This window comes from Symphalangus syndactylus, chromosome 3, assembly GCF_028878055.3.
Source record: "Symphalangus syndactylus isolate Jambi chromosome 3, NHGRI_mSymSyn1-v2.1_pri, whole genome shotgun sequence".
In the NCBI taxonomy this organism is placed as follows: Eukaryota; Metazoa; Chordata; class Mammalia; order Primates; family Hylobatidae; genus Symphalangus; species Symphalangus syndactylus.
In genome coordinates, this window is record NC_072425.2 from 74571621 (window position 1) to 74589056 (window position 17436).

General features: G+C 38.4%; 1 protein-coding gene across 3 annotated transcripts in view; it reads right to left on the reverse strand.

Annotated features, from left to right (window-relative positions):
• Positions 1–2223: 2223 nt before the first annotated feature.
• Positions 2224–17436, reverse strand: part of CFAP95 (cilia and flagella associated protein 95) — an 82916-nt gene continuing 67703 nt past the window's right edge. For 2 of the 3 annotated variants that reach the window (XM_055269959.2, XM_055269958.2), the window contains one exon: positions 2224–2495. In XM_055269959.2, coding sequence (XP_055125934.1) covers positions 2465–2495 — 31 coding nt within the window. In that variant the 3' untranslated portion in view covers positions 2224–2464. Of the gene's footprint in view, positions 2496–6369; positions 6504–17436 lie in introns of all 3 variants that reach the window. The other variant, XM_055269957.2, reaches the window with a different exon arrangement.

Consider the following 17436-nt stretch of genomic DNA (forward strand, 5'->3'; position numbering starts at 1 on the left):
TAGTGTGATTTTGGGGTCTTAAGTGGGGTTCTATGACACATACACATGGACCAGTCAGGAGACAGTGTGGTCACTTCCCACAGAGGACATTATCCAACGATGAAATCTGAATTCCAGCTTGTCTTATTTGAAGTGGTCTTTGATGCTGGTGAGATGAACCACTGAAGCGCTTATCTCAATATAAAATATTTTTACCTAAAAGATCAAGTTGTTAGAATAATGTAGAGTTCACTGAGTCCAACATTCACTCATTCACTCACTGAAGGCAACGTAATGCTTGTCATGGGGAAAACCCCTGCAGTAACCTTTATTTCAGTGCATCATTTTCCTTGGCTAGTTTAAATACAATCTCTCTTTTTCATTCTCCTTCTAACCCAAACCCAAACTGATTTCTAAGGTGATCCCTAATAGCAGACCCAGTCGTTTATACAAAATGTCATGTTAGTCATCGTGACAGTATTAACATAGCTGCTAAAGTAAGTGAGTCTTATTTTATGTTCCAGGCACCAGGCAGTGTTCAAAGGTAATGATGTGGCCATTAAAACTTTTTCTCCACAAAAAGAAATTATTAAATGATGAGTGGCTTGACATCCAGATTTGCATACTTCAAATGGCTCTTCACCCCAGATATGTTAGTGTTAGGAATGGTTAAACTTGGATGTATAGTATGTGGAAGGAAAGGTAATCCTAGGTAGACATCTACTAGAATAAGTACTACATAATGAATTAACATTTATATAGACTATATTATACTTAATGTATATGTAATATACATAATTAGCATATATAATATACATATTTGTGTGCATATGGACACACATTTTAAAGCAGCAGGAAATTACAGTAAAATTCTTCTGGCACATGCTTACCTTGTATGTCACATTTTCTATATTAATTATCATTTCTCTCATCAAAAAGCTTATAGTCTTTTTCATATCTTGTGAATCCAGCATTAGACGCAGTGTTCAATTAGCATTTATCATGAAATGCTAGTTCATGAATTTTTTTTTTAAAGAAAAATAAGTAAATGAAGACCAAGTTGACCAAATAATTAAATACATCATCGGAAGAAATAAAAGTTTTCAAATGCACCTCAAAGATCCATCAGAATCTGCTACTCCTATAACCCTGGGCAACAGCTATGAACTGAATTCTGTTCTCCCCAAATTTATATGTCAAAGCCGTTACTCCCAATGTGGCTATCTGAAGATAGGGTCTTTAGGAGGTAATTCAGGTTAAATGAGAACATAAGAGTGGGGGTCTAACCAAATAAAACTGTAGCCTTACATGAAGAGGAAGCGAAAGATGTCTGCCATCCCCATCCCCCTCCTGCCATGCAAGAACAGGGCAAGAAGGTAACAATCTTAGCAATTGTTTTGACTCACCTTCCTATTATACAGAAATTTATTTTTGCATGGTTTGGAGGCTGAAAAGTCTAAGATCAAGGTTCTGGCAGGGTTTATTTCTGGTGAGGGCTCTCTTCCTGGCTTGCAGACTTTTTTGTTGTTTAAGCCACCCAGTCTATGGTATTTTGTTACGGTAGACCCAGCCAACTAATACAGCAGCCTACTTAAACCTCCACGGACCTCTGTTTGCTCATCTGTAAAATGTAAGGGTAAGTCAAAACAATGACTAAGATTTCTTCCAAATCTAACACTAGATGACTAGATTTCCCATTAAACCCCTAGAGTTTCACAAAGATTCTATCTGCACCTCTGCTATCTGTATATTCAAAAGGTCTTAACTTGAATAAGGAAAAATGTCATGCAAAATAAATAATCCACAATGAAACTAGCTACCACAGATAAATATAAATTTATAGATACCAATTTCCCCCTCAAAAAAAAATCATATGCATACTCAACATTATTATAGGGCCAGTGTTGCCTAAACTTTGGCCATTTAAGTTTTATGTCAACCTATATATTTATTCACTTAAAATTTGTCTTCAGTGGAATTTAAGTTGGCCTACTTTTTTATAATTAGCCACACCCTAAGAAATCATAAGCTTGATTGTGCTAGTTTTATGTGTTTTTCTAATAATTATTAAAAGAAATACCTAATCCATAAAATAATGTTTCACTAAATACCATCTAGAATTGTGTAGCATACTCTCAGCAAGACACACAATAAACTTTGGAAAATACCAGAGTAGCTTATGAAATAAGGATATAAACACTGGTCCAGAAAGTAAGACTTTCTGCTTAAAGGAATCTACTATAGTAACACTTCCATTGCATTTATTAAGATAGAAAATCATCAACTGCTACATCCATTTTTCATTAGTCAGAGATGCTGATTCTATACATTATTTTTAAATGGGCACAATAGGCCCACTAGTCAAGGGATAGTTTCTGTTTTACATCTGAATTAGCATAAATCCCACTCTCATCATGCCAAGTGTTGATGCCAAATCTTTTAGAACCATTTAGATCCGTGAACTGAGAACGGTATTTTCTGTGGACTATGGAATAATCATCTTGACAGGGATAAGCCTATGGGAGAAAGAAGAGAAATAATATTTAATAACTGAAATATGTAAAAAGAAGTAATCTTCAAAAGTTTATTTTTCATATATTATTCTTATGATTGAAGGTTAATTTTTAACAATTGATCAATTTGTTCTCTCAAATAGCAAATGTTTCAATTAAAAAAATGGCTATTGCATTCATAATTACTTCAAAGCCCAAAAAAAGAATATAGTTCATGGTTGTTTATAAAACTAAAAAGTTACTACACATGTAAAATTTTTCTAAACCACAAATACATAGCATAAAGAACAATTTAAATTTTATGATCATATATATAAGAACAAAACAATTATAATTTAACTACAATTCAACACCTTTTAAAAATATGTTATAACCTTGCAAAGAATAATATCTTGGGTTATATCTTTAATAATTGTTACCAAGTCATACTTCCCATGACACTGGTAAATGCCAAGCTCTGACACATTCCTGTAAGAATTTACCTCAACATAACCCAGTGTAGTGTTTAAGACGTTTATCCTTAGGCCACTTCAGAAAAGCTTCATTGTAATAAGACAAGATACTATCATTGACTATTTCCCAAAGGATATATTGATTCTTACCGATTACACCAAGGGTAATGGCAGACATGGAACATAAAGACTTTTAACTGTTTATCTAATTTCTGCTTTAAATTGGCTCTAATTTTAAAGCACTAGGACAATATTGAAATTAAATCACCAAAGCTATAAAACAATGAAAGAACACCAGTTATAATCTTAGATTGGTTTTGTCAAAAATAACTGAAAATTTTATTTATATATTCAACCTTAATAGTGTCCATGTATTTATTGAGTGCCTATTACGGGTTAGGCACAAGTATTTGAGTGTTTATGTTTTTAATCCATAACTGGGCTCTGAGGTATGAATTATTACACCCACTTTACACGTAGAAATGATGATTTGCTTAAAATCTCAGGAGAGAATTTAACGAAAGGCAGTAATAAGCGACTAAGCCAGGACTACAAATTAGATCTATCTGACTATAAAACTCATTATCCCTCCAGAACCCTAACAAAACCTTTATCAATTAAGAGATGAAAATAAATATCGACTATAAAATTGTAGAGCTATATAATATCTGTGTCACTGTTCTATGTAGTTTGGGCTTTTGCTTTTGTCATTCGGGCTATTTCTTCAGGTGTTATGGTTGGTTGCTTGGTGGGTAAGTCAAATAGAGGTCCTCTAAATGAGATTTGAGCATCACTGGCCAAAATGTTCCCTCAAAGGAAGGTGAGATCTTCTCATTTCCATCCCTGCTGCAGTCGAACTGAAGAGAGCTTCAAATACAGCATCTATGTGCTCCTTGAGCATTTCATAGGCAGAGAGAAGGATTTTTATGAGGTGAGTGACAAGATGAAATGTGCTGTTCTAGGAAGGTGATTCTGGTAGCAGAAGCACTAAAGACTAGAGGAGGAAAAAACTGGATTCTGGAACTGTGGTTAGAATTGGATCTCAATCATTCACATGTCATCAATTACATGAATAAACAAACATAGTCTAAACATACAATGAAATATTATTTGTCAACAAAAGGAATAAAACACTGATACATGCTACAGAATTGAAAAACCCTGAAAACATTGTGCTAAGAAGCGAAACCACATATTGTACAATTTCTTGTATTAAGTGTGCAGGACAGGCAAATTCACAGAGACAGAAAAGTAGACTGGTGATTGCCAGGGAATGGGATGATGGGAAGGAATGCGGAGTGACTGTTAATAGGTACTGAGTTTCCTGGGATGACAAAAATGTTCTGAAATTGACTGTGGTGATGATTGTACAATCCCATAAATATACTAAAAAATCACTGAATTGTACACTTTAAAAGGGTGAGTTATAGTATATGAAATTATATCTCAGTGAAGCTGTTATTAAAAAAAGAATGGGCCAGGCACAGTGGCTCACTCCTATAATCCCAACACTTTGGAAGGCCAAGGTGTGAGGATCACTTGAGGCCAGGGGTTTGAGACTAGCCTGGGCAACACAGTGAGACCACGTCTTTATAAAATTAGCTGGGCATGATGACAAGTTCTTGTAGTCCCAGCTACTCGGGATGCTGAGGCGTAAGGATCACTTAAGCCTAGGAAGCTGAGACTGCAGCGAGCCGCAATCATGCCACTGCTCTCCAGCCTGGGCAACAGAGCAAGACCCTGTCTCAAAAAAAAAAAAAAAAAAAAAAAAAAGAATGCATTGGAAGAAGCAATTCTGACATTAGAAAAACTAGTTAAGAGACTGTTGCCTGTTAATCCATGTTAGTTACACTGGGTTCCTCTCATTCTCAGTGATGTGTTGGTAAACCAGTTCTAAAAAATTAAAATTGTAATATTTGCCAATTTCTGTGGCGTAAATACCCCCACTAAGGCTAACTTCAAGTTACCAGAGTGAGGTAAGTGAACACTGAAGAAGAGGTGAGCATAGTTAGCTCATGCCAACTGTTAAGAGCTGGCTCCAGCTCACCCCTGAGTCTGCTTCTCCCATTTCCCAGGGTGTAGCAGGGATGCAGTTTGAGTAGGATTGATCCCAGTCCCAGGTCTAGGAGCAGAATCTAATTGGCTGAAGACAATCAGAATAGCGGCATCTCATTCTCAATAACAGTAATAGGTTCAGTGTTAGGCATGTGACTTAAAGTGGTCCAAACAGATTAAAGCCCAGGACTTCCGTTCAATGGTCTATGTGAAAGAGTTCTTTTTCCATGATTGGACATAAAAGAAGCATCTATCCCAGGGTGCTGTTTGCAGCTCTCCTACAACCAATTTAGCATGAAACCAACACCATAAAAGTCACATCTGAGAGTCAGTAAGAAACACAATAGCATTACTGTATCAATCATTTCCTGAAGTCTGACTTTTTAGAACATGGAAGCCAGTAAGTTGCTTTTATAGTCTGACCCAGTTTGAGCTGGATTTTGTACATCTTATTAAAAGCATCCTAACATACACCTGAATAATCTACAATATTGGAACACTGAGGTACTTGGAATCAGAGCAAATAAATGGGTTAAAACCAAGGGAGCAGGGCATATATGAAAAGTAGGAGGGGCCGGGCGCAGTGGTTCACGCTTGTAATCCCAGCGGAGATCGAAACCACGGTGAAACCCCGTCTCCACTAAAAATACAAAAAAAAATTAGCCGGGCGTGGTGGCGGGCGCCTGTAGTCCCAGCTACTCGGAGAGGCTGAGGCGGGAGAATGGCGTGAACCCGGGAGGCGGAGCTTGCAGTGAGCCGACATTGCGCCACTGCACTCTAGCCTGGGCGACAGAGCGAGACTCCGTCTCAAAAAAAAAAAAAAAAAAAAAAAAAAAAAAAAAAAAAAAAAAAAAAAGAAAAAGAAAAAGAAAAGTAGGAGGGAAGGAAAACAGGAAATTTGTGACAAAGCATACAACTAGGAATCAGAAACATGCAAACGTAAAATAGGAGAACAAGGTAGGTATTCAAAAATTAGAACAACTTACTAGAAACCTAGAGGGTCTAATTATAAGAAAGCAGAGTGAGTATGCTTTTCAAAGTTTAACACAAAAAGCATGAAATAGAATAGAAAAAAAAACCAAGTATACGAAGAACAACCTTAAAAAACGTTACTATTGACTGCAGCTCGGAACCGAGGCAAAACTGGTATTGTGGGAATCCTGGACAAGAAAGTCATTTAGTATACCACTCAAGTCAATAAAGGGGGTAATAACTGGAAAATTCTTCATGTGTTTTCCTCTTTCCATGTATGCAACCACCCATTTGTACTTTGTTTCAGAAAAACACCAACCAAAGAGCAAAGTCATACCAGCTTCTGACATACAAAATAGGATTTTTGAGCAAGACAATATCCTTGTAATCCAACTCACAGTTTTGAGGACTTTAGAATGTCAATGACCAAACCTGGGAGATTATAGAGTTCTCCAAATGGGTAGAGAAAATATCCTTTGCTATGAAGACTTAGAGAAGAGTTGAAATGAAGAGAAGGAAGATAGGGAAGAACCTGTCTAGGGAATTATAAGAATTAAAAAGCAAAGGGGAAAGGAAAGCAGAAAGAGCCAACATTGTGTCCCAATTTTCCCATCCCTGGGCTTTAATCAGGCGAAATCCCTTTGACCTGAATAGGGAATGGTACACTAGATGAATGAGAATAATGGCAATAAATACACAGGATCTCTTTGTAGATTCTGGATATTAGCCCTTTGTCAGATGAGTAGATTGCAAAAATTTTTTTCCCATTCTGTAGGATATGAACAGACACTTCTCAAAAGAAGACATTTATGCAGCCAACAGACACATGAAAAAAATGCTCATCATCACTGGCCATCAGAGAAATGCAAATCAAAACCACAATAAGATAACCATCTCACACCAGTTAGAATGGCAATCACTAAAAAGTCAAGAAACAACAGGTGCTAGAGAGAATGTGGAGAAATAGGAACACTTTCACATTGTTGGTGGGACTGTAAACTAGTTCAATCATTGTGGAAGACAGTGTGGCGATTCCTCAAGGATCTAGAACTAGAAATACCGTTTGACCCAGCCATCCCATTGCTGGGTATATACCCAAAGGATTCTAAATCATGTTGCTATAAACACACATGCACACGTGTGTTTATTGCGGCACTACTCACAATAGCAAAGACTTGGAACCAACCCAAATGTCCATCAATGATAGACTGGATTAAGAAAATGTGGCACATACACATCATGGAATACTATGCAGCCATAAAAAATGATGAGTTCATGTCCTTTGTAGGGACATGGATGAAGCTGGAAACCATCATTCTCAGCAAACTATTGCAAGGACAAAAAACCAAACACCGCATGTTCTCACTCATAGGTGGGAATTGAACAATGAGAACACTTGGACACAGGGTGGGGAACATCACACAATGGGGCCTGTCGTGGGGTGGGGAGAGGGAGAAAGGATAGCATTAGGAGTTATACCTAATGTAAATGATGAGTTCATGGGTGCAGCACACCAACATGGCACATGTATACATATGTAACAAACCTGCACGTTGTACACATGTACCCTAGAACTTAAAGTGTAAAAAAAATACATAGGAGCTTCCTGGCCCCCGTTTCTGTTGGAAACTCTTGAAATGGATCAACTCTCAGATGGCCCTTTCCTTTCACTAGCATGGTCAGGTAGAGGGAACCACTAAGATTCATCAATCCTGAGCCACTTTTGTTTTCCTGTGGCATGGATGAGATCCTAAGGTAGCTGCAAGTCTGCAGAGGAGGATACTAACAGGGGCTGCAGAGGTGACCATTGGAGCTGGGGCTGCATAAGAGTCACAGAAGTTGTCTGTAGGGTGTACAGTGTCTATGGGAATGGAAATGAGGCTGAGTCATCCCAGACAGGCCTTCTGGGCTCCAACCAAGCCCAGGGATAAAGAGAAAAAGACTGCCAGTTACAATGTCCATAAAGTTGGGCCACTAATGCCAGCAAAGGAAAGAGCAACCAGGTAGACTAGGGATATCACCCCAGAGAACAGAACAGGCAGAAAATACCACATGTAAAACCCTCCTCCTCCCTTCTGGCATCAGGATGCTAAGTCACATCCTTCTCTCCATGTATCTGGATGCCATTGTAGGGAAAGCTGCATTCTTGTTGCTGCAAACAACCCACTCTGCTCATACTAGTGTAAAACAATAGCCATTTCACTATGCCTCCAGATTCTTTGGGTCAGGAATTTGGACAGGATATGGCAAAGGCAGCCCTCTGCTCTGCAATGTTCAGGGTCTCAGCTGATTCATAGAAAGAAGACAGACTCATAGAAGACATGAAAGTTGGAAGTGAGTTGAGGGTAGGGGCTGTACACATCTCATTCCATTTGGTCACTGATGCTGGCTGGCTGCTGGGACCTCAGCTGGGGCTGTTGGTTGGAACAGCTGCATGGGTCCTCTGCTTAGCTTCCTCACAGCACAGTGACTGGGTCCTGAGAATGTGCATCCCACAAAGTGAAACAAGAGGAAGGTGTATTGCTCTTTATCACCTAGCCTTGAAAGTCACATAGCATCCATGCCACCATAGTCACAGTTCACCACGATTCTCTCTAGGGGAGTAATTTAGACTCTGCTTCTCAGTTGGAGGAGTGTCAAAATCACATCATAAGAGCATGTGGGACAGGAGCACAAGTTGTGACCAGTTTTGGAAAATAGGATTTTTCTCCTCTTTTCAGGGAGAAAAGAGTATGGTGTATTGGGGTCCCCAAGACCACCTCAGGTTTGATGATCTAGGAGGACTCACAGTTGTGTGTGTATATGCACACACACCTATATACAGATGCTCCTCAATTTGCAATGCAGTTACATCTTAATAAACCCATCTAAGTAAAAAAAGCTCATAAGGTGAAATGCATTTAATACCAATAAATGCATCATAAAATCAAAAAATTGTAAGTTGAACCATCGTAAGTCAGGGACCGCCTGTATAGTTGTACTCATGGTTTTGATTTATTACATAAAAATGATACAAAGCAAAATCAGCAAAGGCTATGGGCTGACATCCACAGGAAACCAGGTGCAAATTTCCAAGAGTCCTCTCCCAGTGGAGTCACACAGGATGAGTGTAAATCCCCCAACAGTGAGTTGTGCCATGCTATCTGCTGGGAAAGCTAATTGCAGACTCAGTGCCCAAAGTTTTTACTGGGAGCTAGGTCATGTAGGCAGCCTCTGCCTAGCATGTCCCAAAATTTCAGACTCCCAGAAGGAAACAGGTGTTCAGCATAAAACATATTGTTTGCACAAACATTTTAGCTACAATGGGTCATTCTAATCAGGGAATTCTTATCCTGAAAGCCAAGTTTCTAGATGCCCATCAAGGACCAACATTGTAAGCAGGCTTCGAAAGGATAGTAGTCTCAGTTCTGCTATGTTAGCTCTTCTCTGCACATACAGGATGGGAGAGGATCTCTGAGAAGGTGAGCGTTTTCTTCAGGAGGAATTAAACACTTTCTATAGAAAGCAGAACTATTTAAATTATGGCATCAGACTAAGCTTTATATGGATTGAAGAACTTATGTTTTCCCACTGGTGGGCTCCAGAAGAAGGTCAATTATCAGTTAGATAAATTTCCTCTGCATATGTGAGTTGTAGTTATATTTTCCACACCCTAACATAATTGGTAAATCTCTCTTCAACATTTATTTAGTGGGAATGGGGAGAAGGTGTGTATTGAAACAGATTTGTGAATTACTATATGTTACTGTTGGCTAGGTCACTATTCAGTGCTACACACACAGAGTTGTGACAGAGTTTACTTAAGGAAGGACAACCATTGCAAGCTTTTTCTGAGCCCTTCAGGTAGATGAGTGTAATCAGAAGAATTTGTCTGATGTGTGGGATGAGTGGGCATTAGTGCACAAAGGCTTATGCAGAATGAAAGAGTCATTTCACAGGAAGAACATAAAGGACTTACATAGCTAACTGGGGATAAAGAACAAAAGATGATTCATAGCTTCAAGCCTGGAAGGCCAGGAGAGTTATAATAACACTGAAAAGAATTAGAAAGACATGGGGGTGGGGATGATTTGTTTTAGGGGGGAAATGATGAGTCACATTTTAGACATTTTTAATTTAAGATGACATCAGTAAAAAATGTTTATTTGGAAGGTAGTGCTGTGGGACAGATGGCCTGGAGAGAAGTCAGTGCCCTAAGCACAGCAGTGATCACTGGCAGGGAAAAAATAGCTATAAAGAACATTATTGGGACCATAGATTATATTTAACATGGACTGTGGATTATATAATTGCACTGTATCAATTTTGCTGAAATTGAAAACTGTACCACAGACACTCGTCCTTATTTTTAGGAGATACACATTGAACTATTTAGAAGCAAAAGGGCAGGATGTCTTCAGCCTACCTTCATATGATAAACAGCTATCAACTCTGCAAAGAATATATGGAAGCTCCTTGTGCCATTTTTGAAACTTTCCTGTAAGTTTGAAATTATACAACAATTAAAATTACCCCCTGCCCAGTTGGTTAGGGGGTTGATTGGTTGATTGGTACAGAGCCATGGCAATGGATGAATTCTCTGAGATTGTGTAAAACGAGAGGTGCAGGGATCTGGGGCACAAATGTTGCGGAATCCCATGATTGGGTCCATAAAGAAGCCATGAAGGACAGAGAAGGAGAGGTTAGGAGAGAGTGTTGCAATGTCATAGGCTCTGAAGAGGGAGGGAGGCTGAAGAATGTAGCGGTAACCAACAATTGCTAAGCTCCAAAGAAGCCTAACCCAGAGTAGCACCTGACAAAACACAACAATGTCAATCAACCTCTAGCCACCCTTGAGGGTGCATTTTCAGTGAAGGATTGGGGGAGTCTCATAAAACATGCTGGTAGAAGGAGGAAAAGAAAGAGCATCAGAGAAAGGAATGCTGAAGGCAAAACAGGCCCTGCAAGACAAGAAGCACTGGAGTTGCAGCAAAAGAATCACCGTAGGGGAAAACTGGCCTTCAGAAAATTGGTTAAGAAAGCATTCTTCTTTCTTTTCTTCTTGTTCTCTTCCTTCTCTTTATTCTTTCTCAGATCATGGCAAGGCAGGTTAGGATGTTAAAGGAGGGTCCTCTTAGTGAGTGGTTCCCCCAACCCACCTTCCCTCATGGTTTTACCACTTACATCAGTAAAATGCATTAATGTATCTTTAAATGATGGGCTCTCCCAGTATCCACTCCACCTCCACCCCCATGGCCCCTTGTATGCTCTATCCTTACTCTAAGCACCATTATCTCCTGCACCTTTTTTCGGGATAAGATGATACTGCTACTTCTTAGTCAACTGCATAGCCAGTCCTTAGCTGATTTTTTCCAATCTTCTGGTAGGCTATTCCTTGGTTCTACTCATTAATATAGGATTTCATCCTTTTTCTTTAGGACTTTTCATTTCTGATAGTTTTATTTTTCAAGGTCATTTTCAGTTTTAGGACTGCCTTCTGGAACATAGTAACTCTGCCTAATTTAATATTACAAGATAATTTGGAAACATAGTCTCAATTCTTTCATCCAGATCGTCCATAAAAATGCATAATGGGCTATGCTTCCTGGCCAAATTAGTCAGTGCAAACTAACCTTGCGTCCACTATTAAAGATAGCTATTAGCCGCCTGGCATTATTACAGCAAAGACCATTTTCCCTAGTGTGCCTATAAGGATGCTCATTTTGAGTGTTCCATTTACTCTTAAAATGATATTTGAGTTAGTAAGCTTATTTATGTGAATGTCACATTGGATGGAATAAAAATAGATATAATAGTAAATTGTGATATTTTGTTTCATTATTTCCAGCAGACATCATGTATAAAAGTCTTTACCAATTACATGCACTTGACTGAAGACTTGCCTTCCTCTAATAAGGTTGTCTTCTAAGCACACGTGCAGAATGGTGGGAGGAAAAGAAGAATTATCCTACAATCAAACCTACCTTATCTACCCTGGGGACCAATGGGGGATGGGTATCTAAGGTGGATTCCCTCATTCATATCTTTCACTAAATTTAAAATATTTTATTTCTTTAATTTTTTCAAAATTTTTTTTTCAGAGACAGAGTCTTGATGTGTCACTCAACCTGGAGTGCAGTGGTGTGATCATAGCTCACTGCAGGTTTGAACTCTTGGCCTCAAGCCATTTTCCCATCTCAAGCCTCCCAAAGCATTGGGATGACAGGTGTGAGCCACCGCACCTGGCCAAATTTTATTTCTACTGGATATTTTTTCCTCCAATGATTGTGTCACAAACATAAGAATAATTGGCAAATGTAGCTAAATAAATATGTAACTAGTGGGATATATTCTTATGTATTTAAGAATTATTTACTACTACTATTTACTTGATAAAGTTTTAGAAGGGAGAAGCATTTGTAACAAATACAGGTATTAATAGAGCATAAGACTCTTAGCTACAGGGAAATAGCCATGGAAAGTACAAAGAAATTTAAGCTGTGGATAGAAATATAAATATCTCTACCACTAATGAATTCAGTCAACATAGTAAGGTTTCACTACAAAAAAATATGAAGATCTGTGTAAATGAACACTTCACAAATAAATTGACTTTTAAAGATTAATATCACACAAATTTTAGTTATGGCCAGCATCAAAAACTAAGCAATACACAATTAAACATTAGCTATTAATATATTTATTTCTTTCTAATGCACAAAATTGATTGGCTCTATCACTTCAATCATATAAAACACAAATATGATTTTTCTTATTCTTCAGTCTATATTATGTGAGGACATTTACCTCTGCCACTGTTTTATAATGGAATGACTTAATGGGCTGTATATCAATTTGAGGCCTAGGCTTCTCAATCTTTAAAACTTTATTTCTCCTTACAAAAGTCATATATGTTCACTGTAGAAATTGAAGATAATTAAAAAGAAGAAAATAAAATATCTCATAATTCCAAGTTCTCTGAAGCAGAACTTAGCTTTATGGCCTAACTTAGAAACAAATGTTAGACCAGCAGCAGCTCATGCCTGTAATCCCAGCACTTTCAGAGGCTGAGGCAGGAGGATCACTTGAGCCTGGAGGTAGAGATTGCAGTGAGCCAAGATCACACCACTGCACTCCAGCCTGAGTGACAGAGCAAGACTCCGTCTCAAAAAAGTTAATAAATAACTTTAGAGGCAACATAAGGCAAAAGTTAAGTTTCTGGAGAAATAGGGTATCTCTCTACTAAAAGAACACAACCCTAGAAAACACTATCTGTTTCCTGAGAATTAAGACCCACAATTTCTCTACTGTTGGTGATATACAAGATGAGCAGGAAGTTAAAATAATTAATTTATAATTAGGTATAATTAACATTTAATTTTCAACTAAGTTTGAATTAAATGTCTACCAAGGTCTTTAATCCAAAAGGATACGTGGTCATAAATGAATTACTATTTCAATGGGAAAAGATCATTGAGACAGAATCAAATCAAATCAAATAGTAGAATCTGAGAGCCAGAGAGCTTGGAAAGATCATTGTGTCTGTATCAAAGAACCAACAGAATAGACACACACACAGAGAGAGAGAGAGAGAGAGAGATTGATTTTAAGGAATTGGCTCACATGATTGTGGAGGCCAGCAAGTAACTCAGGAAGGATTTCTGTGTTACAATCTTGAGACTGAATTCCTTTTTCTCCAGAAAACCTTAGTTTTTTGCACTTAAGGCTGTAAACTGATTCAATGAGGCCCACTTACATTATTTGGAATAATCTTTACTAAAAGTTAACTGATTGTAAATGTTAATCACATTTACAAAAGACCTCCACAACAACATCTAGACAAGTATTTGACTAAACTACAGGGCAAATAATCTGGTTAAGCTGACACAGAAAATTAACCATCATACTGTCTAACCCTAGTCTTTTTTTTTTTTTTTTTTTTGAGACAGAGTCTCACTCTGTCACCCAGGTTGGAATGCAGTGGTGCAATCTAGGCTCACTGCTACCAGGCCCAACTAATCTTTTGTATGTTTAGTAAAGATGGGGTTTCACCATGTTGGCCAGACTGGCCTGGACCTCCTGAGCTCAAATGAACTGCCCACCTCAGCCTTCCAAAGTACTGGGAATACAGGTGTGATCCACCGTGCCTGTCCATCTAACTCTAGTCTTAAAGCGAGGAGATCAAGGCCTACAAAGGTTGGAGTATATAAGTTTTGAGTCGTGTTTTGCAAAGTAGCCAGAAATATGGCACTTGGAATCAGACCCAAGTTCACTTTGAACACTTATATGGTGTGTTATTACTCATACTTAAACTCTCTGGGACACAGATTCCTCAGTATATAATTCTAATAGGTTGATATTCTGGGGCAGTTGTGAGGATTAAGTGAGCTAATACATGTAAGATAACTAAGCCAGTGCCTGGAACATGGTAGACAGTGTTACTTCATTCCTCTCTTCCTCCCTTTATTTCTTCTGTCTTCCCTCCTTTCCTTGCTTCCTCGCTTCATTCCTTCCTTCCTTCTACTCATCTACCAGCAACTGTATATTTTATTCAATAAGGCAAATTCTATTGTATCCCAATCAACTCAGTAATCTATGGAAGTTCTATGGAGTTATATGAGCAACAACCAGCAGATCCTAAGGTTGAAGCTGGGGCCTAGGAAATGTGGTTCTTAGAGCTGGCAGAATGTCATGAGACTCAGAACCAGAACTGTTTGTTTATAAAACTATATAAAACCAAGCCTTCAAGTATAAATATAAGGTCAGCACACATATGTATGACATGTGTTGAGATCTTTCAGGCAAGATATTTAGGTTAGAAAGGCCACATATCCTTCTGAAACCAAGTCAAAAAAACCTGTTTCCATGGTTAACTAGCAGCAACATTATGGAACACTCTGGCAGGGATTATAAGACCCTTTCCTCTTCTCCAATTCCACCCCCTACCACTACCTTATTTGCAGAGGATTCTAAAACTCTCACTCATTTCATTTCAGTCAATAGTACACGATAGATAAATAAGCAAATGGCAATTATTTGTTTGTTAGTGAATATTGAGTCAGAAAATTAACAAGACAAAGAAGATTAAATTGTGGATATAGTCAGATGAAGTACAAATAAAATAGCACTAAAATGAAAGTAATAAAGATACATTATAAGCCTGGAACTTAGTTAAATTTCAGCCTTAATTTTCCAGGTACAAGTTTGGAAAAACCACACTTTACTCTAGAATACAAGGCTTTTATACTTGATTTTTCTATGTGGCCAGATTAACTTGAACAATTTTCCATGCTATTATTTTTTAAAATAACAGAAGAAAAAGAGGAGGAGGGAGAGGAGGAGGAGAAAGAAAAAGAAAGAGACTGTCTATGCTGAAATGAAAATGGGGAAGACAATAGGGACATGGAATGAAGCAAAGATACAAAGAGATGGCCTTAAAATAACTGGGATTTGAAAGCTAATGTAATTCAGACAAGTGAGGTTTTCTATAGAATCTTCACCCTGTTCTGGATTCTCTTTCTGTCCCAGCTCTTTCTGTTTCTCAGCAAGCCATTCTTTCTCTTGTCTTCTTTTTAAGGCACCTGGTGGGCAACCCTTCTTAGTAAAATGGGATCGCTCCCTTGACCCTTTCGTGGGACTCATGAAAGGGTGGCTTGCTTACTCAGCCAGCAGCTCTCAACTCCTTGCAGGTAGGTAAGTGAGTGCAGAGGCTGGGATAAGTGCTTCTGGGTGACCAGCAGGAGCAGAACTCTGTGTGAGCCCATGGAAGCGCCTAGGGGTTGCCCATGACCATCAGAGCCCCTGAGGGCATGTGTTAAAGTGTATTGTCTTAGCTTTGCCATCCACAGATGGCTAAGTGTTTTAACAGCTCTGTGTGACAGCCCTCTGTATCCTGAGCTCTTGTTCAGTGTCCAGGAAGAATCAAATCACACAAACAAATTGAAGATGGTGTCCAGGAAGAATCAGATCACACAAACAAATTGAAGATGGTGAATGTGGAGCATTTTATTGAGCAGTGGAAGTTGCTCGCAGTGGGATGGAGAGCTGGAAAGGGGATGGATTGGGAATATAATCTTCCCCTGGAGTTCGGCTGTCCCTGGCTGAACTCTTCTTTGAGGTCCTCCCAACAAACTGTCCCTCTGAAATCAAGCTGCTTCTCTCCAATGTCTGACTGCTTCTTCTCTGCTGCTCTGCTGGTGAGGCCTAGGATTTTTATAGGTACAGGATGGAGGGTGGGGCGGGCCAGGGTGTCTTTGGAAAGGCAACATTCAGGCAGGTAAACAGTAATGCATATTCTCACTTTGGGCCATAGGTCCAGGCTTGAGGATGTGACCCTCACTGGGGATCACCCTCTTCTACCCAGTATTTCTCTACCTCCTCTCCGTATCATTAGGAAATAGAAAACCAAATGCAATTCCTCTTTGGAGAGTATTTTTGAGGTGAAAGAGCCTAATTAAACAATAAAGGGCTCCTAAAGGTAATTCCTCCATGTCCAACTCTTGATTTTTAGCGAAGATGCATCTGCATCTGGGATGGTAAATATTTCTCAGCCAAGCCAACTGAGTAAGTTCTAGAGGCCCCCAGTCAGCCAGGTACTGATCTGGCTTCTAGGAAGTCCAGGCTGAAACAACTTAGCCATCAGACACAGAAAGCACAGTGCCTAGGGCTCACAATACTTTTAGGGGCCCATGAACATATTTTAATTTCTTTTAAAATCAGAATCTTTAAAAATGAATACAACAACAGGAATGTACTTAATGCCATTGAATTACATGCTAAAAAAGATTAAAATGGTAAATTTTACGTCATGTATATTTTATGTCATGCATATTTTACCACAATAAAAAATGCAGATGCCATTTTGAAAAACAAACTCCGTAGAAACTCAAAGCTAAGCCCGGAAATGATGCTGAAAATATAATATCCATAAACACCTCAGAGCAAAGAAACTGATGACAGCTGTTATACAGAAAATTTGTCTTAAAATAGGGCATAGAAGTCCAAGAGTACTTCCCAGTGGGGGAGAAAAAAAGAACACTGTGTGATAACAACACTCATTGGTATGTTAGTAATAATTTCAGGAGGGTTAAGAATAACGCAGTCACATCACATGGCCGTAAAATACAGTAACGCAGTCAAAAATAGGCAAGGATTCAAACAGCATAAAAGAGGGAAGAAAAGATGGGTATTTTTTACAAAATGAAAATGAGAACTATAGCCTAAAAAGATATTTCTTTTTAAAAAGCTTTTATTTTAGGTTCAGAGGTATATGTGCAGGTTTGTTTATTTAGGTAAATTTCATGTTATGGGGGTTTGGTGTACAGATTATTTTGTCACCCAGGTAATAAGCATAGTACCCAATAGGTAGTTTAGATATTTCTTTAATAAGCTTTAAATCCAAAAAAAAAAAAGGAGAATATAGTCTAACTCAGATTATTTTTGTCTTTATATCAACTCAGTTGTAAAATATAGTTGTTTGTTTGTTT